Raw genomic sequence first — 26,732 nt, forward strand, 5'->3', positions numbered from 1 at the left:
AAGAAGCTTACTGACTTTATTCTTTGTTGCTTCTGTAACATCCATCTTGGTGGAAAAGATGAAGTTCCTTTGTTCTTCTTTTTCTTTCTAATTACATAGTTTGCCCTAAGCTCTCAGCCCTACAGCTGCCAAGAGGTGTGTGAAAGAAAGGGGCAGAATCCCTCATCAAGGCCCAAGCACATGGCCCTGATGAAGAGAGCAGCATCCATGCTGCCTCTCCCTGGGTAGAGAAGGGGGAAGGAGAGAAAGACAAAGTGGGAGTGGCCACAAACAGCTTCCTCTGAGTTGCATTGTGGGGCAACTTAATTTACATGTTAATGAGGCATGCTGGATTTGCCAAAACTTCCAACAAGATTCAGTTCATGACCTCGCCAGGTAAACTGGGAAGTGCCCTCATCTGAAGCTTTGTGCTTTTTGCTGGTTAATGTGAACAGTGCCAAGGTACACAATTACAATTCTTCACAAAGTGGGTTTGCAGTGGCCTATCCACTCTGCAGATTTATATTGCTTCATTACTTCTGCTACGTGGAATACACGATGCCTGTATACCAGTGAACGCTAGTTGATGGAAAGCAACTGAACGGATTGCCTTCACATTCAGCTTCTGGGCTTCTAACAGGGACACAGGATGCTAGATCAACCCCTGGCCTCTTCTTACAGACCCTTCCTCAGTTTTGTTTCTTCACTATGACATGATAATCTTGGACAGGGGTTAGCATTTTTTTGGCAGTGAACTGTGGTTTTTTGTAATATCTTCCTCTGTCCTAAATCTCAGCCCTTTCTACATTTCTTTTACTTCTGCCTTGTTGACAACAGTGTCATACCACTTGTCATTTTTCTAAAAAATCCCATAGCGATTTCAGATCAAATGTGTACCATTAAAACAATTGATAAAAAGCAGATGCATTAAAACATGGTCTGAAATTCACAGAACAAAACAATAACCAATGCAATGCAACCACAGCACGTTTAAAATAGCAGGCGTGCAAAGTTTTTTTCAGTTCCGCGGAATTCTTATCTTAGGGAGGCCCGGTGTCCCTAAGATAACTTGCTTAGCTGCTTTTGATACAAATGACTGAAAAGGAGCTGAAACAATCTAAAGAAAGATAAAATCATTCTCAGGGCTTTTGGTAGTAATCTTAGTAGATGAGAATCTCAGGTTCCCACACTCAGATGTCCTGCTAGCATTCTTGACAAGCACTAAAGGATTCTCAGCAGTCCTAAATTCACTCAGGTTGGATCTAACATTGTTCCTTTCTTTGGTTGCTCTCTCTATTCTATGCTAGACAGATATACTGCTCTGACTCAGCTGCTGCCATTCTGCCCTAACAAGATGAAAGATTGTTTAGTTCAGTGTTAATACCCACTGGGGGATTCATAGAGTCTCTCGTCTTCCAGCATACAAAGATTCTGTCTTGACCTTTGGAGTCCGTAAATGTTCTTGATCTAAAATTACTGGGGTTTTAAAAACCACTTTTGAATTATTGCTGTCATTGTGATAAAAAAAAAATCCAACGGAGGTCCTATGAAGGCTGCCTGGCAAAAATCCTTGGGGGAGAAATTGCTGTGGGTTAATCCTAGTGGGCTTGTTCCAGCCAGGGTAGAAGGGGGACTATTATTCCAGATTTCCCATTTGCAGGAGTTTTTGGAATGTGGTTCCACAGTATATTCTATCTTTGTCCGTTCCATAGTTGGAACATGGGCAAAGCAGATGATTGTGATGGAGTTGTGTGTAGGAGGTCACCAATGACCTTCCAGTTCTGACAGGCCTATGCCTATAGAGAGCAAGATCTGCAAGATCTAAGGGCTTTTAGGACGCATACCCCAGAATCATAAATTTGCACTTTTAGTTTATTAATCATATTAATTAATTAGATTAGATCTAGCAAAAAGTGGGCATGAATTGAAACAAAAGCCCATTCACTATCTTTGGGCAGTGCATGTGAGCATCAAAATAAATACTGAGTTAGAGATGTGGCCATTTGCAATTATTGCATTTAATTAATTTTGAAATGTACTTTAAACTATAGACATTTAAAGATAATGTCTATAGTTGGTTCATTTATTTTTAGGAAATACGGAATGATGAAGTAACAGTGGAAGGAAAGAAGAAGAAATGTGGCAGGGGAAAAATTAGTTGGCTTACTCAAGCCTCTAACAGAAGGATTGTCAGCCATTTAGGAGCATTGGGGGGGAAGAAGGTAGAGCAATGTTTCTCACCCTCAGCAACTTGAAGATGTGTGGACTTCAACTCCCAGAATTTCCCAGCCAGCAAGATGTGTGGACTTCAATTCCCAGAATTCCCCAGCCAGCAAGATGTGTGGACTTCAACTCCCAGAATTCTGGGACTTGAAGTCCACACATCTCCAAGTTGCTGAGGGTGAAAAACACTGAGGTAGAGGATCACAAAATGGAGGAGACAATGTCACATGTGGGGGTAAAAGTGGGTTTTGAGAGGGAGCTTGGTGGGACTTTCTCTGATTTTACTTCTGTGGTACCTCTTTTTAAGGCTTATAAAATAGTTTTCATTAGTTCCCAACATCAAAATAGCAGGAAATTTTGCTTTCAGTTTTCAGCAAGCACCACCAGAGAATTGCAAGAGAGACAAAAATGAGGGGCCCAACCTTTGCTCTATCAGTTTTAGATTGGGGAAGATTGGAAGCCGGAAACTGCATCCAATGTCGCTTAATGGCAGTGGGACAGATTTTTTTCAAAAAACTCCTTTAGATTAGAAAATTATCGTATCATTGTGATGTTGTTAAACTGAACAGCCTGTTTTGAAAAAAAATATATAAGCATAGAATCATACAGGGAAGCAACCATTTACCCTATTGCTAATTTGATGATCTTTAAAGAATGCTGTAACTCTATAATATTGTGTACAGGGATAACAAATGTGTAGAAATAACAATGTTATTTCTTGAATCATAACATGCTGCTAGATGTTAGCGATGATACAATGATATACTTGCTTAAAAAGGGTTTTAAAAATCCCTTCTGATCACTACTGGTTTAGTAGCAATCAGGGAGGGAGAGCAGATTGAAAAGAATAATGGAAGATTGTGATCTTAACGTTATAGTTATGATGCTATAATTCTGATTTATTTGTCTGATGTACTGGTTGACATTAATTTAGCTGAAAAATACATTGGAGCTAAAAGTCAAATTAAAACAAATACAGGGTCAGGACACCCCACCTGAAGATTACAGTGAATGGCAAGTTGTGATCTGGTCTATCTGTTCAGTCGTGTCCGACTTTTGGTCACTTTGTGGATCGATGCTTTTCCTGCCTTTCTATCTCTTACAGCTTCCTGTAGTTCCATCAGAGTCATTCCAGTGTCCCTTCTGATGGTGTCAAGCCAGTGAGTCCTGGGGCAGCCCCTTCTTCTTTTACCACTGACCAGTCCCAGCATAATGGTCTTTTCGAGGGAGTCGGCTCTCATATCATGACCAAGTATGACAGTTTTTGTTTGGTGATCTTAGCTTCCAGGGATATTTTTGGTTTGACTCTGTCTCGGACTTCCTTGCGGGTAATCTTCGCTGTCCATGAGATGAGTAGTAGTCACCTCCAGCACCACAATTTGGATGCATCTGTCTTTCTCCTATCTGCCTTCCTCAAAGTCCAACCATACGTAGCTATTGGAAATATGATTTCCAAAGCTAGTCTACCTTTGGTTGGGAGGCTGATATCTTTATTCTTCCAGATGATCTTCATACTGGTCATTGATGTTCTTCCAAGTGCTATAGTTGCGATCACTTTTTTAAAAACGTTGCTGACCGCATCTTTTCAAAAGATGGAAGAGTAGCATTGAATTGAAAGTACATACACCTGCAGAGATTGTACTCCTGTCTTTATGACAAAAAAAGAGTTACACTTTTTAATGGTCTGAGGAAAAGATGGAGAAGCTATAAATATTGCAACATTGTGTGTATTTATTTAATACATTTATATCTTGTCTTTTAAGGGATGGCTGAAGGGTTTCCCCAGTCCAAGTCTAATACCACAATTGTTTATGTAAACTTTGCTATGAAAAAGAAGCTGGTTCTGAGTTCGAGAGCTGTTGGTTAAGCAGAGCATCTCTGGCTTCTATAGAATTTCTTCTCATCTCACCTGTGCCAAACCTTCCACCAGTAGGGGGAGCTCTAGGGAATGATTTCTCTCCCTCCAGGAGCAGCCAATCAAAGAATGTTCCACCTCTAATGACGAATTTTTGTCAGTTTTCATTTATATTATAAGGAAACAATACACAGCCATATGAACATGTGCAAGAGCAACTCTAACACTAACTTTAATAATAGCACTAAGGTATGAAATTGTATTAAGACATGAGGTACATTTTTAAAATCCCATATTAACAACTGCCCTGTTTAGCGACCATTCAAGTTATGGCGGCGCTGAAAAAGTACCTTTATGAACATTGCAGTGTTCCCGCAGTCACGTGATCAACATTCAGGCACTTTGCAATCAGCGGGCATTGCAGCATCCCACAATCACATGATCGCCATTTGCGTGCTTCACAGCTAGCTTCCGACAAGCAAAATCAATGGAGAAACAGGCAGTGAAATCACAAGTCATGGCCATGTGATGTCTCGCTTAACAACCACATCACTTAGTAATAGAGTTGCTGGTCCCAATTGTGGTTGGTAAGCGAGGACTAGCTGTACTAATTCTCTCCCCCCACCACATTGTGAATATCCTCCTTCTAATTTATTTTGGCAAAAGTCTCACATAGCAGTTCTTCTCTCATCCTGCCAGACTGGACCTCCAATCTGCTTCTCTCTGCTCCTCCTCCTCTTGGTCCTCCAGATGACTCTGTTCCCAGCCAAATCCACCTTACAGGAGAAATTCCAAGCTCCTCTAGTTCCACATCGGCCAGGCTATCAGGAGGGGCTCTGGACAACTCGGATAAGGAGTCGCTCCATTATCTCTTGGTCACGTGTAGTCTTTCTGCCAGCAGATAGAGGGGTTGTTTTCAAATACTTCTTTCCTTCTCTCCCCATACCCACACTCAACAGATTATGTACCGTCAAGTCAATGTTGACTCCTAGTGACCACATGGATAGGTTTTCTCCATGAAGATCTGTCCCTAACCTGGTTCTTCAGCTCTTCCAATGATGCACTCATTGCCATTGTAACTGAGTCCCTCCAACTTGTTGCTGGTCGTCCTCTTCTCTTTCCTTCCACCTTTCCCAGCAATGGCACCTTCTCCATTGTGGTGTCCAAAGTAGGATCGTTTGAGCCTGGTCATTGGTGCCTCAGGTGAGAACTCTGGGTTGATTGCTTTGATGATCAATTGGTTTGTTTTCTTGGCTGTCCACAGTATGCTTAGGATTCTCAGCCACACCCAAAGTTGGGGTCTTATATATATTTCTGAGATAGCTCTGCTTCTGGTTCTTCCCAAACTAGCTTCCTTCTCCCCCCTCCCCCACTTTATAACCTTTAGCGCTCAGACTTTATGACTTTATGGAAGCCAACAGGCCCCTCAGGCAGGAAAAACTTCCCTATCCCTTCCCCAAATCTGTACCTCCATGCATCCACCTCCCCATGTTAGAGGATTCAATTTCCTGCAAGTAGCAACTGTAACCTATCTTGTCTTGCACCAGTTTTACTGCACACCACTGGCTTGCATTCCGAATATTATCTACATCTTTAAAAAAAAAAAAAAATCCAGCCTTTTAAGAGTTTGGAAAAACTCACAAGCTTTGCCTACCCTTATGTTTTGGTTGGTCCTTACAAGAATATTACTCAGTTATGGACTTGAGAACTGAACGTGAAGCTTGTAATCAGTAACTGTCGAACTGGTTCATATTTCTAGCTTGCTCAGAGAAGGCATGCCTGAGAATTCTTCCAAAGGGAGAAGAACAAGATGATCAACTATGGATTTTGGATTTTAATCTCAAACTTCTAATCAGTAATTTTCAAACTGGTTCATATTTCTAATTTGATGAAAGAAAGAGTAATAGTGTAATGGTCTTCGTAGAGAAGGACTTTAAAAAAAAGCTTTTTTATGTGAAATTGGGTGTATGAAAAGTAAGAAAATTTGCAGGGGTTCCAGTGCTAAGTGTCACCTCAGCTAGACCATCATCACTATGGGGGCTATAACAACTGATAAATGCCTGATTTCTTTTCCCTCCTACTTGGCTTATTAGAAAATAAACCACTCTCTCAGATGACATGCTTTATCAAGAAGAGGGGATATCCTAACCACACACCATATCGGGCATTCACATTTTTGCATTCACAGAATCATGACCTACATTCGGGTCAGCTTTACCCCATGAAGAGAGCTTAGCTCCAGAGATTGAGACAGGATAGCTGGAGAGAGAGACGGATCAGCTATTTTCAGTCTAGTAACACTTACTTGAGACCTTCCTCTTTTGAGCATCACCAGCCCAATTTAAGATCAAGCAGAGGGTTAGCCCAGGGTTGTCATGTTCAGAATTGCACTGTGACTTCCCCTTTAAAAGAAACCGGCTTCTTCTCCCAAATAAAAGTTCTTTCTCATCTGTCTCTAAAAATAATGATTGTTGGCATTTCCCCTTATGTACAGGTTTTATTGGTTGGTCAATCTAAGTTCAGCTGTTGTCTTCATCAGTATTTCATATATCCAGCAGTCGGTGGCCCAAAACCTGGGCTTTCTTATTCCATTTGTTTCAGTCCTTATGGGACTGATCACAATTCACATGGCACGCAGTGAAATGATTTATCAGCCTCCAAAAGGTAAGCAATTACATTGTATGGATAATTAAATCACTTCTTTAAATCAAGTGGGGGAACATCCTAGGTTTTAAAACCAGCCATTTAAAATTATCTCATCTGGAGTCTGCAACACCTAAAGCTTCACCTAGAAGCCACAGTTATATTGGCTTTGACTAGGGTATGCCTTGAAATCTGATGAACTAAAAGTAAATACAGGTAGTCCTCGCTTAACGATCACAACTGGGACTGGAATTTTTGGTTGCTAAGCAAAGTGGTCATTAAGTGAATCTGACCTCATTTTACTACCTTTTTGTGGTGGTCGTTAAGTGAATCACCACAGGCATTAAGCGGACCATGTGGTCATTAAGCGAATCATGCGGTTCCCCATTGATTTTGCTTGCCAGAAGCCAGCTGGGAAGGTCGAAAATGGCAATCATGTGACCACAGGATGCTGTGATGGTCATAAAAGCAAACCAGTTGCCAAGTGCCCAAATCGCGATCGTGTGACTGCGTTGACATGGCAGTGGTTGTAAGTATGAGGACCGGCTGTAAGTTGTTTTTTCCAGCACCGTCGTAAGTCCAAACCATCACTAAACAAATGGTTGTTAAGCGAGGACTACCTGTAGGAAAAAACAAGATGTTCTCATTGCTAAGCTCCTAAGACTGTCCTATTCTTTACTTCAGGGATGGAAAATCTGTGCCAGGCAAAACTCCCAGGATTTCTCACTATTGGCCTAGCTGGCTGAGTTTTCTGGTTATTTAGAATTGTAGGACCTCATATTCATTCTGGGAAAAAAAAGTTAAAAACGCCCTCAATTCGAAGTCCGCTGCTGGTATCTACACAGACACATCCATGCAATGTTTGGGGACAGCAGCAGTGTGGAAGTAGTTTGCCACTCCTTCCTTCTATGATATTTTTTCAACATCTCACTCTAGTCTGCAGACCTGAAATGTGATCTCCCACTCAAGCACTAACCAGGTCTGACCCTGCTTGGGTGTGTGTGCACCTTCAAATCAGTCTTGATTCCAGGTGGCTGCCTAGACAAGTCCCTGCAGTTTTCTTGGCAAGATTTTTGGAAGTGGATTGCCCTTATCATCTTCTTTCTAGGGCTGGGAGAGGAGGACTGGCCCAAAGTCACCTTCGTGCCTAAGGCAGGAGGGTCTCTAACTTTTTAGCCAGGCGCATTTTAGCATTACACTAAACTGGCTCTCTCTGACCCTGCTTAGCTTTTCTGAAATCAGCCAAGGTTAGCCAAACACCTGCTGAGATTTTTTCCCTAAAGTAATTGCTAAAGAATTGTACCCTTGCTTTAGCAGAATAGTCTAAGGCAGTGCTTCTCAAACTTGGCAACTTTAAGACATGTAGACTTCAACTCCCAGAATTCCTCAGCCAGCATGGGGAATTCTGGCTGGGGAATTCTGGGAGTTGAAGTCCACATGTCTTTCAGACTTGAAACTGAAGATAGACAAGAACAAGCCATTCTAGTTTGGCCTACTGGACACATGTGCAATCTTGAGACCATTTTGGGATTGCTCTTGAAAAATGGCTGCTAGGGACTGGCCCATTCCCCAAATGGCTGCTATAAGGTGTCATAAACAGTGTGCGGGGAGGGGGGTTGTCTTTAAGTCAGTCTTGACTTCTGTGACTGCATGGACTTGTTTTCTTGGAAGCATTTTCAGAAGTGGTTTGCCAATGCCACCTTCTTCCTAAGACGGAAAGAGAGAGACTGGTCCAAAGTTACCTAGCTGGCTTGGTGCCTGAGGCAGGACTAGAGCTCATGGTCTCCTGGTTTCTAGTCCAACACCTTAACCTCTAGACCAAGCCACCATTAAGCGTTGGTTCCTCCTTTCCCAGCTGCCTGATCATTATTATTTTACAGATGTGCTCCGGACTTGATCATAGCACCAGTCTTAGGGTTTGAACTTCCCTTTCAGTGATGATTCTGTGAATGAGGTTGCCATGGATCCCCTTTTACAGATGATGAATTGAGGCTGAATTTTATCGTTACACAGTGTCTAGTTAACATAGGCAATTCCTAAATTAATAATATTCTTATTTTATGGAAGGACATTCTTTAGAGCACTCTGTCTGGCTTCATGCAATAAACTAATCCCTATACATGGGTTTTATATATTCACACACACACACACATACATACATTCACACAGTATGTATATATATATATATATATATAGTATTAATATATCTATGTGTTATATATGTCTGTGTGTGTGTTATATGTGATATTGACTGATTGATTGATTGATTGCATATTAGTTATATATATATATATAATCCCTATACATGGGTTATCGGTGATGATAGCATCACCAATGCAATGAACATGAATCTGAGTAAACTCCAGGAGACAGTGGAGGACAGCAAGGCCTGGCGTGCTGTGGTCCATGGGGCCACGAAGAGTCGGACACAACTTGACGACTGAACAGCAAATACATGGGTTAGCAAATCACAATTCCTCTGCTTCATATAACATGCACTACCCAAGGAAATCAACTATATTATGATTTATATGATGGCCTAATTGAGGTAACCCATGCTCAGGCCATGGGTGATATTCCCCTATTAACCCAATTTTAGCCTAATCCAGTTTGTTATGTGAAGCCGGAGGCTGTCAGAGTTATGAGAAAAGTGTCATTTGGGCTAAACTTTCCCAGATTTAAATCTAAACCAATCTTCTCTGGATTGCATTAATCTTCCCAGCGGATTTTTGATATGATGGTGGTTCCTTGGAGATTTTTTTTTTTTTTTTTGGTCTCCTTTTCAGACCCCTTTTGACCATTTTTCAAACAGGGCTCCTCCTCCTCCTATATAGCTAAATTTATAACCGTGTTTTAGCTTCTTCCAATAAGATGAGTTGGCTAGAATTCTCTCTCAAGCCAATAATTCAAGTCCATAGGTGACCTTAAAGAAATTACTGAGTTCTATTTTAAAGAAGCCTTCTTCTTTTCACATGTGGGCCAAGCATATGTCAAGCAAGGATTTCATTTGCATGTCTTTGTTCAGCTATAATTTTGACAATTGGCAGTTGACCAAAGATGGAGGTAGGGATGGGGAGAATCATCTAGAGAGCCATATAGCCTTTTAAACTACTGTAATTAAGAAGCATAGATTAACTCAAGGTCAGAGGAGAACAGCAGAGCCAAGATTTAAAGGAGAAAAGGTAGAAAGGTGGGAAAGGAGTATTGCTCATAAAACATACTTTAGTCTGTTCCTGTGGTTTTGTCCCAAAATTCCAGTATGTATTATGTGTATGTCTGGAGCAGACAATGCTGGCTGGGGAATTTTGGGAATTGAAGTCCACACATCTGAAAGTTGCCAAGGTTGAGAAACACTGGTCTGGAGATATACACAGTAATGCCCTTATTATACCCCAGCAAAGACCAAAGTATGCATGGAGTGTTAGTGAAAATGGAATTCCCCCTTCACTTCACCGGACAGGACTGTATATGTTTGCAACCATTTTTCTGCAGTTTCCTTTTCAGCAGAAATGAATGGAAAATTTGTAATAGGTATAGGCTGATATGGCACCTGAGCATCAAAGGCAACCCTATCCCAAGGTGAAAAACATAAGCTCCATAACTCTGTGCATTCTCCAAAAGCCTTGAGTATATTGCATTGCAAACTGATCTAATTTTCACTTCCCAAACAAATGTCATAAGCCAGCTGTAGATTTTCCGCCAACATTCCTACTTTGTTAGATTTTGTGGCACAGATCTCTAATCCAGGGATATGCCATAAAATATCAGTAGTTAAGGAACGTACATAAAAGAGTGCATATTTTTGAGAGCCATATGAGAAAGGACATGGTATGAAGGGAAACAGCATGCAAAAACTGAATTTCTTGGACAATTTGCATGTATGGCATGTATTACAAAAAAAATTTAAATGCATAATCAAAAGCATGGGGTAAAACAAATTTAACACGGTCAAAGTAAGAAATTGAAAGAATATTAATCTGGCAGATATGTGGATCTGTAGCCATAATAGTTACTGGACAGCATAAGGAACCAGAGGACTCTGGCCTGGAATTCTCCCAATTGTTACCTGGAATCAGGTGATCTAGGAAAATCAATCCCAGGACACTGCCTGTTGGGCTGTTGCTTATTTAAGCCCTTGTTCTACCCCTCTCATTAGGTGGAGTATCATTGAGAATCCCTTAGTTCAATTACCAACTCTTTCCTCTTGCTGTTTGCCTCCTGTACTGCTTACTTTAGGCACTCTGTTGAGTTTCTCCCTTATGCTCTCATAGATAGATATTAATTACAGCTTGCTTTCCAGACCCAGAAATGCCTGCTATTTATTTAATTTAGGCCCAAACTACTTAAAGGGCTGCCCACTGCCTTAAGTTCATCCCATTACCTGATAATTAGTTTCCCCATCAGTGGTCTAGAGATCTTGGCTGGACCAAAAAGATCTCATAGTTGTTCTTTAGTATAGGTACATATCCAGAAATGATCTAAATCATGGGAAGTCATCAAATCTTGGCATTCTTACCCCAAATCACTCAAGAAGTTTGGAGAGGAATACAAAAATTCAACAATTTTCATTCCTTTTTTGAAAATTAATATTGGACTCCACTTGTGAAGGCCATTTGGAGTTGGATATAATGCCTACAGGCGTTACAGTACTGACCCTCACTTAGGAGATGGTCCTCAGCTTTCAGTGAAAGATGCAACTGTCAACAGTAAGAAAAAGTTGAGTATTTTGCAGATCTATCATGGATATGGTTAACATCAGCATCTTACTCTTTATCTGTGGTGAAGCCCAGTCTACAAATAACTCCTGTTGGAATGAAGGGTGGCCCATTCTATGGTACATTTCATATAATGTATGTTTGCTGCCCTGGGTATTAATGCTTTAATCCTTTCAACTGTTAGCTTGGATTTTGTTGTGGAGAGAGATTTCTAAGCGACTAGAGCTAGAGACCCTGACCTAGCTTCTTCACCTGTTGAAATCTGCCGAAGCTTTCAGATAGAGAGTGCCAGGTGCTGCAGCAGCAGATTCAGTCTTGTACCATCGGTGTTGCAGATTATTAATTCTTCTGTCTTGTTCTTAGGTAGTTGCCTGTTGACTGTCTGTGGCATAGTCATAAATGCATTGAAGGTGTGCTGCATACAGTGCCGCTACTTCAGTGGGAATGTAGCAAACTGGCTAGACCATGCCAAGGAAAACCATGGAGGCCACTACACTGAAACACAAGTGGAAAACACAAAATTGCTCATCCGTCTCTTTCCTTTATTTGCCTTCCAAATCCTGTATAGATTGTGTGTTATGCAGGTAAGTGAGTTATTCTTTTGCTTTAAATTAGGTTAGGTTCAGATACAAAATGGAATCTTCTTTTGTGTGTTCACATTAATCTGTAACAGTCATGGCTGCTTCTTAGAATATAGATATGTCCATGTTATGAAGAACACAAAGGCCTAGACAACACAGATATGCTACAAATGCATTTCACAGTGGATCTCAATCAACTATATTAAAACCCATTAATGCTCCTGATGCAGAAAGGGCAAGGAAGGAAAATTGTTATGGGATTACAGTTTTGTTGTTTATTCGTTCAGTTGCTTCCGACTCTTCGTGACTTCATGGACCAGCCCACGCCAGAGCTTCCTGTCGGTCATCACCACCCCAGCCCCCCCAGGGACTAGTCCGTCACCTCTAGAATATCATCCATCCACCTTGCCCTTGGTCGACCCCTCTTCCTTTTGCCCTCCACTCTCCCTAGCACCAGCATCTTCTCCAGGGTGTCCAAAAAGGGCCACAGCACTGGGGGCCTTTTAGCTTAGAATGAAGGAAGGAAACAGGAGACATAACAGAAAAGTCTTATTTGTCATGAAAAGTGTGGACAGGGAGAACTTTTTCTCTCTTTCTCACAGTGATATAATTTTATTCATTCACATTTGTTATCTGGGATGGGTAGAAGCTAAATCAAGTGATGATTCGCACTAGAACAGCAAGGTTTTCTGGCTCCGCTCTTTTTGTCTCTCTCTCTCTCAACAGCCAAGGCATCTCCTTCTTAGTTACACTGTTGGAATATCTGACTGGTAGGAATTAAAATATAGATTTGTACCTATACCTGAGCATTGTCTCAGCAGGTGGCTCATTTCATAGATTAAGTTATTGGCTCAAACCATCATTTTGCAACTGTTTTTGTTCGGAATGATCTCTGCATTCTAGTAAAAAAAGAAGATGGGTCTTATCAAAGTGAAGTCTGTTTATACCTGGATTTTATAAACCAATTTTCTATCATACAAGTGATAGAACAGATGAGAAGGAGATCTTTCCTCTCCTGCCCCTATCATGTCCAAAACTGATGTTTCATGACCAACGATTTGTTGAGAACTGAGAAAAGATGCTCTTCAGGGGCATTGCTCAGGTTGGGTGGGGGGTTAATAAAGTCAAGGGGGTGGCAGCCATTGTGAGTTCAGACTCACCATTGTATCTTTTTTGACACCCCCATCTGCAGATGATGTCCTTTATATAATACGTGAGTATTTTCTCTTGTTCAAAATGTATTCATTTATTACTATTATAATTTCAAGAAGAAACAAAAGGAACAAAACTGATAGTACACATTTAAAGAAATATAGAAAATATAATAAGGAAAGAAAACAAAGTAATACAAGCAATAGAATACAGGTGGATAGCCAACAAATTGCAATTAACCAGCAGATCAAAGATATAATGTTTTAGTATACCATTAAAAATTTAGAGTACCATAAGTTATTTCATACCCAAGCTTTGACCAAGAGATGTCTCTTCTGAATTGTAAAAATATCTGGTTAGCATAATTAAAATCAATAAGAGAAAAAAGTAAAGTTAAAGTATTTTACTGTAATGAATTTACTTTTTTTTAAAATAAGTAAAGTTATAGCTCCTAATCTCAGTGCTTTTCAGAAGTAATTAAATTTATGATGGATGGGTCAGTAGAGAAGATTTGAATTAAGTCATGGTTTTTATTAAATTAATAAGCTTGTAACCTATGATTACGTTCCTGTTATTCTTTTAATTCTCAAACTCTAATAATGAGCTGCCGCCTCTTAGTTACTTTTTTTTGTTTCTGCTGTCCAGACCTTTGTCCCGTTTCAGTTCTTCATAAAATGAATATACATAATTGTTAACTAGGAAGAAATAATTAGTTTAATGGGCTAACACAACTATAACAAAATCATCCCTTTTTTAAAAAAGTATTCTGATGTTATTAAGACTTCTGATTTTAAAAAAAATATCTATATTAAGCTGTTTAGATAGACATGCTTAAAGTATTAACAATTTGTAATATTTTTTTTCTCCACTGTTTTCCTGCTCTTTCCTGCTCTGTTTCTTTCACTTTAGCTTGCAATGAAACATACGCCTTCAAAAATGGGGGTAAACAAAATGGAGAAAAACGTTCTGTTCTATGAGTGGAAGAAAGTTGGGTCACCAACCAGACTAAAGCATTTCTCTTTGCTATTCAGATTCCATCAGGATATTATATACAGACAATGAATTCAAATTTGAATTTGAATGGATTTCTTTTGCCAATCGCTGCCATGAATTTAATAAGTGTCTTACCATTTTTAATTCTGGCTCCTCTTCTGGAATGTGTCAATGCTTGTCTGTTGAATGCCAAAACAAGTGGATGGTATCCTATGATATGCATTGGTAAGTATTTAAAAAAAAGGTAGAAATAATGGTCATTTTTTTTCTCTCCCTTGTCAATTTTATAGTGCTTGTGAACCTCCTCTTTATTATAATCTGCTTCTTTATTGTTTATTTGCTTCTTTTCCTGATTTATATATATATGTATGTATGTATGTATATATAATCAATACTTTTTTAAAAAAGAAAATACGCAAATAATGCTTATATTTCTAGAGAAAAGCTATTGCTTTTGAGGATATTGGCATCCAAATAGCATCTGTAAATTAATGAGGTGATGAAAAATATCTCTTGAGTAACATCAACGGACAATATTAGTATTTGTGAATCCTTAACTTTGGGAAGCTTCCTTATTAAATAACTTCTAGTGATTAAACAATGTATGTTTCAAATTGAGGAAACATTATAATTATTTATGTATTGCACATGTCTTTTGTCAATTTTTTAAGGAGTTCATGACAATCCGGTAAAGTAGTTTAGTCTATGATGTGCCGAAATATCACTCCACTTCATACTGCTGTTTGCAAATTCAAAGTAGAGTAATCCAAGGAAGAAGGTGCCCTTTTTATGGCCTGAAGCCAGCAATAAAACATTCAGAAGTTAATTGCAATGTTATAAATCAGACTTGGGTCTTATGGGAAACCAGTTGACTTATGAGGTCCCAAACCAGAGACCTGTTCCACAAGTGCACAGATCATCAGAACCGTTTGAGAAAACTCAAGATTGAGCAGAGATCTGAGCCTGGATTGAGATGGTAACTTGCCAGAAGCCATTTTTAGTGCTGTGGCAAAGGCAAAATTAAAACAAGATACTTTAGTATCTGTCAAGATAGGTGACAACATCTTGGAACCAAAAAAAAGCTAAGCAGGGTCAGATCTGGTTATTGTTTTGATAAGCAACCATTAGGAAATTCCAGTGCTGTAGACCAGACTGAAAAGTTGAAAAAACATCCCAGAAGGTGGTGATGGTGAACCACTTTCATATCATAGCCAACAAAACTGATATGCCAATGAATTTTTCAGAGAGCAACGCCTGGCCAATCTATCTATACTTGGAAGCTATGCAGGCTCAGGGCTGATTAGTACTTGGATGGGACACTGCTAGGAAATCCCAGGGCCGTAGAGTTGATTGGAAAGTCAAAAGAGGTTCCCAGAAGATAGCAGTGTGAAATCATTTCCATGTTGTTGCCAAAAAACCAACATGGATGTGCTGAAGTATTTACTAGGAAACAGCCTTGATTCGAGGGAGGGTTTACCTTGATATCAATATATTGGTTATTAAACTAGGGCAAAATTTCAATATTATTTTCTAAAAACTGTCCAGGTTCTGTTCCTTTCTTTTATTGGCTCCACCAATTTTTTTGGAGTTTAACGCATAGTGTTGCCCTCAGAACAGCGGAGTGTCTTGTCCGGCTCAAGGCAGAGATGATTTTAGAATCATAGGGTTGGAAGGCACCTTAGAAGTTTTTTACTTCTACCCCTTGTCCAGGGTAGGAATTGTCAGGCCATCCCAGACAAATGGCTGTCCAACCTTTGACTGAAAACTTCCAGAGATGGAGCCCCCTTGACTCCAGGAGTCAGACTGTTGCATTGCTTAAATGTTCTCACAGTCAGGAAATTACTCCTTATTTTGAGTTTGGATCTCTCTCTGTAAGACTTCTACCCATTGGTTCTTGTCTTACCCTCAGAGAATAAGTGCACATTCCTCTTCCCTGTGACAGCCCTTCAAGTTCTGAAAGTCTGCGAGCATACCTCCCCTTGATTATGATTGATTAATTATGTGCCATCAAGTAATTTTCAATAGATAGGTTTTCTCCATGATGATCTATCCCTAACCTGGTCTTTCAGTTCTTCTGTTGGTGCAACCATTGCCACTGTAACTGAGTCCCTCGCTCCTTATCTGATGCTTCCCTAGGCAGCATCTCTTCCCCGCATCTCCCAAGGTCATTCCCACATACCATTACACTTTCTTCTTGTTCTACTCATACCCAAAGAACGCTTTTTGTTATTTTTGGTAACCATTCATTGCAAGACACAGTTCATTCTGAATCTTAGCCTTCCTGATTCCATCCTTACAGATTTGGGCTATTTCCTGAAATTCTGCTTTTGTGATATGCCCCTCTTCCCTCATTTCCAGCTAATGTCTACTTCTAAAATAAAAGAGCAGCTTCCCATTTCTGCTTTGGAAATCACTTCCCATTTGCATGAACTGAACTTTTGGAATACTCCTCCAGTTTAAGCTCCCTCCCATCCTGCAGTGCATTTTAAAGCATGACCACATTTAGAAATCAACATTTCCTGTATCCCTCCATTTAATTTGGCAGCCACGAAGCATGTGGCACAGCCAGTGCTGAAAGACAGGAAGTATTAATCTGACTAGAATTAGCCTAATTAAGTTTGTTGCTAAGCTTTGTGCAAAGTAGAAGCTCATGAAACAGCAGGTGGCAATTACTCAGGATTTAAAATAAAATAACGTCTCAATTGAGCTGCAGAAAAGAAGATTCGGATAACGATGCTGGCAATTCTTCCAGTTACATGTTGGCCCAAAGTCTAATGATGCTGCAAAAGTTTGAAAGGTTCAGTGATTCACTTGGTGTCACAGAAGAGATATTTAGTGTTTAGATTCCTCTTTCTCTGGAGTCACTTTCATTGGTCCAGTGCACGCAGTGGTTTGTGAACTTCCATGAATGAGATACTGTATGCTTTTCCCAGCATTTATTTGACGAGAGGGGAGGTGACATTGCAGCACAACGAAGTCATAACAAAACTGAAGATGGATTAACAGAAAAAAAAAATCACCCTGCTGTGTAAAAAGTAACTTACAGAAGAATCATTAGGATGTAGAAAGAAATAGAAAAGGAAATTGTCAAAATAAGTTCTGAGAAGCTGAAATAAGGATGTATTGGGGGAATGAGGATTGTGGGAAGTCACAAGCTACCTCCTCCTCCTCCTGGCACCACCAAAGTTCTTCAGAGATTCCTGCTCAAAGCACAAATAATAATTAACAATAAAGAGCAGAGAATAAATAAAGCAATTGTATCCATATTCCTTCTCCAATACACTGTGTTTGGAAATTGGTTGTTTCTCAGGGTTAGAAGCTAAAACCCTCCCCCTCCCTCCTTCCCCCACAATTTTCCATATATTCCAAAGAAAGAATGTCTTTCTGCATCATTCAGAACTGATAGATTGCTCAAAGCACTCCAGTATGAAATTTGGTTCAGGTCAATGCAGAGAGAATATTGCTTTGCTTTATAGAATTACAGAATGTACATCCCTTTCTAGAAGGGTAAACGCATGGCTAAAAACAGAAGCTATTCTCGGCATGGCTGCTGCCTGAATAAATAGAAAAATCTGTTGAAACTTGTGGACACTGAAAACCCAGGTGTGTGTAGCTCAGGTATAAAACACCTGTTCCTGTCAGTCCACCCTGGGTGTGCTACTTGGAAAAGAATGGGCCATAATTTCATAGTTCAAACATGTATTACAGATGCTTAAAGTATTGCACTGCACTGGCCCAAAATGATATTTTAATTAGTAATCTTAATATATAATATCAGAATGCTGATGATACCCAATTATACATCTCCGTCCTGGGTGAGGTAAGTGATGTGGTGACTGCCCTCTCTCAGTTCCTGGGGGCTGTGGGGGCCTGGATGGGGAACAACAGGCTTCAGCTGAACCCTGGTAAGACGGAGTGGCTGTGGGTTGACGGCTCCTCGGTTTCCGGGAAATTGTCATCTTTAGTTCTGGATGGGGATGCACTGCCCCATTCAGACCCGGTGCGTAACTTGGGGGTCCTTCTGGACTCACGACTCCTCAGTCGTGGCCAGGAGGGCCTTTGCTCACCTTCGGGTTGTGCACCAGTTACGCCCGTTCCTGGAGCGAGAAGCCCTCTGAACAGTCACTCATGCCCTCGTCATCTCCCATATCAACTACTGCAATGGGCTGTACATGGGGCTACCCTTGAAGAGTATCCGGAAGCTTCAGCTGGTCCAGAATGCAGCCGCGCGGGTTATTTTTGGTGCCCCTAGATTGGCACATATAATACCTTTACTGCGCAAGCTGCACTGGGTGCCAGTTTGCTTCCGGGTTCAATTCAAGGTGTTGGTTATGACCTTTAAAGCCCTACATGGCATAGGGCTGGGCTACCTGAGGGACCCCAACATCAAACCCCCCCACCCAGTCAGGCAGAGAGGGCATGTTATGGACCCCGTTGATAAGAGAATTCCATCTGGCGGGGTCCAGGAAGCGGGCCTTCTCTGCAGTTGCCCCTGCCCTTTGGAACATCTTGCCCCCAGAGGCGAAGCAGGCGCCTTCACTTCCAACCTTCAGGAGGGCCCTGAAAACCTGATTCTGCCGTCTCACATGGGGTGGGAAGGAGGGCAACCATTCATGGGGTTGGCTCGCACCTTAGAGCCCCTCCCACCTGATCAGAATTTTTAACCTCTTGGATTTTATACTTATTTATATTGTATTTTATATTTGTAAATTGTTTTTATAAGATCTTAATTGTTTATTATTATAGTCTTAATTGTATTGTAAACCGCCCAGAGTCCCTCTTTTGGGGGAGATGGGCGGTAGCAAAATTTGAATAATAAAGAATGAATGAATGAATGAATGAAGCTACATAAAGGTATTGGTGTGAGAGATTGTGAGGAGGCTGGGAAAGGAATGGAAGAGACAATAGACATCAATAATCAAGAGGCAGAAGGTGAGTCTTTCAGCAGCTTATCTCATAAATTGGCAAGTTGGCCCAGGTAGCAAGGAACCTGGGGAAAAGCATTTCAAATCATTCAAAGAGACTCCACCTTAATTAACTTGGCCTCTTGCATTTCCCAAGATTCTTTGTTGACCCCAACAAGCATTGAAGGTATCTGACTGAGACTATATCGTTTTTGTTTTCTTGATCTAACCCACTTGATAATGAGGCTTTGTTTGGCTTTCTAAAAATTTAATGTTGCTGAAAATAGTCCTCATTTCTAGAATGTTGCTCCAACTGTTCAGGTGCCTTTTGAGAGGCATGTTGTTTGTAGGGCCATGCTGTAAGTGACAGCATGACTTGTTTCATCCATGTAGTTTTCCTGAACCAACCTTCATGGTTGCAAAGCTGCCATGTAAAACCTTTATGACTTCATCAGCCAGTGGAGCAAGCCAGCTGATGATTCTAGAAGAAGAGTTTTAAAAACATGCAAAAGCGATGGCTATAAAAATGCTTGAGGTCTAGAAAATGCACGTCCCCTTTTTCCCATAAAAAGCGATACAGATAGAATACAACTTCTTCAGTGGAAGAGATGGTAAATGAAAAATGCCTGGTATGAGTTGGGAATTAAGATAGCAAACGTTTAGAATTTAAAAAAAAAAAAGGATTTTTCCCCCGGCATGGTAAATGCAATTTAGATTACAATCTATAATTTATATATTTCTATACAAAATTAATTGTTCTTTGTGTTTGATGCTCAGTTGTAGGTAACACATCTGCCGCCCTTTCCATGGTTGTTGCTGGGTTCTTTGAGCTACGCAGGAAGCATTTCCCTCTGGTTGAGCAGACGCTTTCAGGCAAAGCTCTCCTGGTCTCCTCCATGTCGTGTCTCCATCTGGCCCCACAGTACCTCTTGCTTGGTGTGGCAGAAACTCTGGTGACTCCCACCTGTAAGAACATTTTTTCTGTCCCATTTCCTCATCTTCAAATCAACTTACTTAAGCCCAGAATGACATCTGTTTGACCAGCAATGGTTGAGGGATTCTTTTATTAGCGTCCTCACCCTGGTGCTCCTCTACTGCATTTCTGGGCAGCCGTATTTATCATTCCTACAGACAGAGCTTTTATTTGTCATCCTTGTGATTATTGCTCGGTCAAGGGTAATGCTCTTTGTTGTTAGGAGAAGTGTCTGATTCACTGCATTATATGTGATCAAAGGAGCCGAAGACAGGGTTAACCTCCTTCCTTTCTTCAGGATACTACAAGACCCAGGATGCTACTTTCCAAAATCAACCAGATAGCCCTTTCTGTGAGGGTTCAGTGGCAATTTTATGGATGGAGGACTTTCCAGCTGTTTCCCTCACACGGGGACGCTTTGCCCATTTCTAATCTGTGGAGAAAGGAAAAGAGCCAGCGGAAGCCGGGTGACCGATGAAGCAAACATAGTTGATATACTCCTGCCTTTCCCCCTCCCTTCAGAACACAAAAGTACACTTGCCTTGCAACTATTGCGTTGCTGCAAGTATGGAGCTGCAGCAAAAACATCCCTGTTTTTTGATTGTTTGCTAGCTGCACTACGTTTCCTGTCTTTCCTCCATAGGAGGTCTGTGCACACTACTAAAATGATTCCAAAGAAGTGCTTCAGCAGACTTCGTGTCAAAATAGGATCACTTTCTACTATTTGTTAAAGCCACTTGCTTTTTTGAAAAGCTTCTGGGTGGACTTGGGGAGGAAAAAGTGTGTGCTCCTTAAAGGAGCAGCATCTTTTTTCAGGTTCATGCAGAAGCCTGGAAAAAATCAGGCTACTTTCACAAATAGCAGAGAGGTGCTGCACCTGTCCTGTTTAGGTCCAAAGTACTTTTCTTCCAAAGCATTTCTGAAGCATGCACAAGCTCTAATACATAGTATCCTCTTCTCCAAGCTTATTGTCTTACCAGCCCTGTGGCTAGGATGGGCTGAGACAGCGTTTTCTCAATCTCAACAACTTTAAAATGTGTGGACTTCAAATCCCAGAATTCCCCAGCCAGCATGTTCCCTACCCAGAATTCTGGGAGTTGAAGTCCACACATCTTAAAGTTGCTGAGATTGTGAAACACTGGGCCAAGAGATACTGATTAACCCTCAAAATACTGATTGAGCTTCCATGGCTGAGGTTGGACTTCAGGCCAAGTCTTCTTAGTCCCAGTCCACCTCCCTTTACTCTAGCCTGGCTCTCTTCATCCCCAGTACAGTTCTCCTTCATAACTATTTTTTCCCTTGCTTTGCAAAGGTGCCTTCATTACATTCAGATTTCTGCCTGGCCAAATTCGTGGGGTTGCCATGCAAATCTTGAGTTTCTTCAATGGAGTTGGCTGTATTATGGGGGCCTTCCTTATCCAGACAACATACATTGGTTCACAAGGTAAAGTATCCCATATATATAGGCTGTGTTTAGATCTGATTATTCTTTTGTACTTTTTTCTTTCATTTTCTTACATAGGGGACTGCCACTGACTGCCATTTAGTGTCTGCCAAATGCTTTACTATAAAGAAACATGTCAGTTCCCATTCACCTAAGTAGGGCAGATCATCATGAGATCTTTTTGGGTGCCTATCTGCATGTCCACTCTTCCTCAGCTTCTATTCCTATCACATCTGACTCCCCTGCACACAGTAATGGTGAAAAGCCCTTGTGCAAGTGTTTTATGCATCTATGCATGAAGGACTGAACGATAACATAGAAATGTCAAAATATTCCAAGTTCTGGTAGCCTTTTGGTATTATCTGCTATGCTATACTATGCTATTTAATAACAATGGAAGGGCAGTTATTTATATTTAGATTTACATCCCACCTTTCCTCTAGAAGTTCAATGCAGGGTGTATTCCATTCCTTCCTTCTGCTTTTTTTCCCCCACAACAGCAAACTTATAGGATAGATTGGGCTTAAAGAGAGAGACTATCCCCAAATCAATCAGTGAGCTTCCATGGCTGGGACCAGAATCTGGATCTCCATAGTCCTAGTCAAATATTTTAACCACTACACCATATTGGCTGTATTTATAACCCATACCTTTATTAACTCTTGTCACCAAAAACCACCTCTGCCTCTCAAACTGAAGTGAGAAAAATGAAATAGAACATTCACACCTTTGCACATTTTTTTTGTCCTCTTCCTCTTCCTCATCCTCCACCACCTCCTCCTTCCTCTTCTTCTGTTGCTGCCCGGCTGATTATCCCATTATGAAATGAAGATAAATAATGAGATTGACAACCAAAGGATGGCAGTCAGATGTGAATGCTCAGTGAAATTCTTGTAATGATCTGTTGGTAATTCACCAAAAATGTTCTTGCAGCCAAAATAAAGATAGGTTATTTTCCTTCAACCCCCTTTCTTAGTAGCTGTTCTTATCCTCTTCCTATTGACCATTGACATCCATTAGAAATATGTAGCAAAGTCTAAGTACCTGCAGTGAATTGATTTCTTTTGTGATTAAGATGGGTCACTAAGCTACGGCTGAATTCCTCGAAATATAATGAATCATTCCAATTTTGAAAGGTGAAATAATTAATGGGAGCTGTTACAGGACTTCTTTTTTTAATTCTCTTCTGAAAATGAATTAAGAGTCCTCACATTATACTACAAGAGCGTAGGGTGGGCAAAACTCAAAAGAAAAGTATTTCAGCTATTTATTTTAGAAATGTGCCATATTTCACAACATTTTCTCCAGGATGGCTTGTAGTAAGCACACAAGATTATCAATATCTAAAAATATTAGAAATAATATTTTTAAAAGAAGAGCATAGAATACAGTCAAAGCAAGAAATAAACACAGAATCAACCATAGCACAAATTTCAGGGGGAAAATATATTAAAAACAAAAGCAAGCTTTCATTTAAAACAGTCTCTGTTTATCCTAGGGCAGCTTGAAATAATTTTTCAGAAAAATGTTTAGATAATTGTTAAATGCAAATAGGAGTAGAGTCAAATACTGTTCCTAAAGGAGTTGCAGAGGTCAGGAGATACATCTGACATGAATTCATCTTGTGGGCTTACCAGTCTGATAGGACCTGAAGAAGGCCTTTGTGGTAGGCTTCGTAGGGACAGCTGGATTTCATGTAAATGCAGGCAGTCCTTCAACTCATAAAATGCCAGGTCATCACTTTCAACTCAAGACCGGTATTTGGAACTATGGTATTTAGAGAGGAGACAGGAAAAACGAGCACAAAAATTTATGTGGTTTCTTGTTTGTAGGTTAAGAATATCGGGTGAATCCAACCATTGTGTAAATCATGATTTATGCAAGATAACTAACATTTGAGAGGTCAGTGGGTTTTCAGCTCATTATACTAAAATTCCTGGCCATAGGAAGCCAACCCATGATACAGTGGTATCACCAAAAGGAGTGGAATTGAACTTTTCTTTTCTTTTTTTTAACAGAGTTTTAAGGGTAAGAAATCACCGGTCCTTCTGGGCTAATTTTGGACCATTTTTTTCATTGTGTGAGCTAATATTTTAAGGAGGATAATAGAGCAGTTTACTATGTACCTGCCTAGCAGTTCCATTCTCAGCCTTAAAGCCAAAAAAATTGTGATTTGGGGCAGTCTTACGAGACTGATCTTGAAAAATCCCACACTATCAAAATTAAATCACTTTGCCATGGGATTTTAGTAGTGTGATCTTGGCTCTGATGGGTCCATATGGCCAACAAGTCATGAGTTGCTCACCCCGTTTGTTTTTAGTTTAGCATATTATACAAATATGGCCACTTGTGTTTTACTTAATAAAGAGGGTATTTTTTTCCCGTTGGAGGGTCACATATTACCTTTGAATGCCATGTTGTAGGCAATAATTTAAAAAGAGAAGAGGGAGTCAGGGCAAAACTAAACATTATTTCACTTAATCAAAATTAAATATAGTTAGCATGATTACTCTCCGTCATGTATTTAATATTTTTTCTTCAAGTTCACTATTTGGGAGCAATTTTGAAAGTGATTTGCAATAACAACATAGTAGCCACTATTGAAGTCTGTACTGCATACGTCTGCAACAAACCATGATTAAGAAAACTGGGACTTCATCTAACGCAGGACACAGTCACTTTTGAATTTACTTGGTAACAGACTTTTAAATATTTGGGAATTTATGTTCATCTCACTTCATAGCCTTTTTTTAGATATATTATCATTAATGTGTCATTTTTATTGCTCTCTTGTTTGCAAAATGTTGCAGTCAAACATTTCCTTGAGATACCAAGAAATCATAATGCATTCTGCCAGTGGGCATGGGTGTAATAGGAGTATGTATTAATTGCAAACTTCACATGCTAGGTAATGTGGTTCCATTTTACTGGATCTATGTTTAATATCATTCAGTGTTGTGATACTTAGCCCTGTTACACTTGAAGGAACATATAAAATATAGACGGAGGGGATCTGTTTGTGGAAGTTACTGCATTGTGTATAACAATACATTCCACTATGGCATCATGGTTCTAAGCCAGACTAGAACCAGGCAGAAGTGGGTTTAAATTCTTCATGGCTTGGGACCTTCATGGCTTGGGACCGGGTTACCTAAGGGACCATCTTCTCCCAGTTGTTTCTACCAATCCAGTTCAGTCCGGCAGGCTGGGCAAGTTGCGGGTCCTGTCTGCCAAAGAATGGTGGCTGGTGGGGAGTAGGAGACGTGCCTTCTCTGCCAGAGCCCCTACCCTCTGGAACATCTTCCCTCCTGAGATTAGGATGACCCTGACCCTGTTGGCCTTTCACAAGACCATGAAGACCTGGTTATGTGCCCGGACCTGGGGCGCTGAGTGTGTTAAGGACCTTGTTTCTTGGCTATATTAACATCTATGGCAATCGGTGACCATATATATTTATTTTGTATTGTTTTAATTGTTTTATGCTTTTTATGATTGTACACCGCCCAGAGTCACTTGCTGAGATGGGCAGCTACAGAAATCCAATCAATCAATCAATTCTACTCTGTCATGAAGTTTGCTAGATAGATTCAGGATAATAACAACCTTTTAACCTTAGGATAGGGAACTTGTGCCATCTCAGATGATGCTGAACTATAGTCCCAGCATCCTTTATCACTGGTGGTATGTTCAATCTACAGGGACTTGTATTTCAGCAATATCCAAAGGACAGCAGGTTTCCCACCTATATCTTAGCCCAATCCATCCCACAGGAGATTGTGAGAATAATATTTTCCTGGAAGAAAGGTGGGATAAAAATCTAAATATATCACTCATATCTCATTAAGAAGATGGCCCTTATCTATGACAGAGGCTGATACATTTTTTTCAAAGTAAAACTGATTCAAAAGATACTAAATATTACAATAACAACATTAAATAATTTTATGTTCTAAAATTTTTACCCCATCTTTCAATGGTTAATTGACCTTTTAGGTATTTTCAAAAGGTTGTAAAAATACAAATGTGTATTGATATATCATACGGGTTGTGGCCAGAACCTGGCTCCCCTAAACAGTGAACATTCACTGAAGCTTAAAGAGATTAAGAATTTGGACAAAAGTTAGCAGATGTTTAAAAGCCTTGAAGAGGCTTATCTGGCACTGAAATGATAGCACAGGGGTGATAGTCAAAACCACACTCTACATGGCATTCCACATTGTTAGTGGTATCTGAAGATGATCTACAAACACAATTCCTACTGTAGAGTGGGGGTGTTGGCCCCTGAAGGGTCTTTTTATTAGGTGTGTATCCCATCTTTTATTAGCTATATACCCCACCTTTATTTTGCACAATTCAAGGCAATGTACATAATGCTCCCACCTATTTTCTCCACAAGAACACTTTGAGGTGAGTTGGGCTGAGAGTGACTGGTCCAAAGTCACCCACTTGGCTCTTGTGCCTAAGAGAGAACTAGAACTCACATTCTCCAAGGTTGTGGTCTGGCAACTTCACCACAACACCGAACTGAATGTCGTATGATTTAAAACTCCAGCCTCAGACAATCCTGCATGAAGAAAAAGTTTTCTGCAAACTGTATAAATTAATTAAGAAGAGGAAATTTCTTTCCTAAATATATGCCTCAGTTGTCAGCTGCTTTGCATAACATATTCTACGTTTCACATAAATATGAGATACTAGTGTATTGGAGCTTTGTCTCCAACCATTGGAATTCTTATGTGAGATTCTAGAAGTTGTTAACCAAATACTTGCAATTACAGTATAACTTCTTCAATTGTCATAAGAGCAAGAAACTTTTCATTTTCTTTTAAAGAAAAAAGGTCTTGACTCTGTGCTTGGTATGGGATTCTGTGATTTTTCTTAAGATAATAACGTGTACATCACCGAGATCTAATTTTCTGGTTAAAACATTCTCCATATTGCTTGATTTCAGTCTTGACAGCTAAGTGAGGTGTTTTGGTCTCATTCACGTAACTTTTTTCATATGTTCATGGGGCAGTATTAGCTCCCATGGCCTCTTAGGTAGAACAAACATGCCAGTCTTCCTACAGAGAAGACAACCATTCCACCCTGGAGCTATCTCAGTATACTTCCAAACGTTTTATGGATGTTCACTTCATAGCATATATAGTTACAATTGAAAAATCTTCATGGGTGTAGATTAGGGGTGGGCGACTTCAAGCCAAGGGCTATGAGCCAATGATGACATGAGTAACAGGCATGGAATCTTTACCACTTGGGGGTGGGGGGCA

The 26,732-nt window shown here is 40.2% G+C and overlaps 1 protein-coding gene across 1 annotated transcript in view; it reads left to right on the top strand.

Moving 5' to 3' along the window:
• Positions 1 to 26,732, top strand: part of SLC15A5 (solute carrier family 15 member 5) — a 52,849-nt gene that overhangs the window by 13,355 nt on the left and 12,762 nt on the right. The window contains exons 3-7 of the mRNA XM_063308822.1: positions 6,552 to 6,721; positions 11,779 to 11,999; positions 14,180 to 14,366; positions 19,823 to 20,011; positions 21,331 to 21,462. Of these exons, the coding sequence (XP_063164892.1) occupies positions 6,552 to 6,721; positions 11,779 to 11,999; positions 14,180 to 14,366; positions 19,823 to 20,011; positions 21,331 to 21,462 (899 nt within the window). The remainder of the gene's footprint in view (positions 1 to 6,551; positions 6,722 to 11,778; positions 12,000 to 14,179; positions 14,367 to 19,822; positions 20,012 to 21,330; positions 21,463 to 26,732) is intronic.

The sequence above is a fragment of the Candoia aspera genome, chromosome 7, assembly GCF_035149785.1.
Source record: "Candoia aspera isolate rCanAsp1 chromosome 7, rCanAsp1.hap2, whole genome shotgun sequence".
Taxonomy (NCBI): Eukaryota; Metazoa; Chordata; class Lepidosauria; order Squamata; family Boidae; genus Candoia; species Candoia aspera.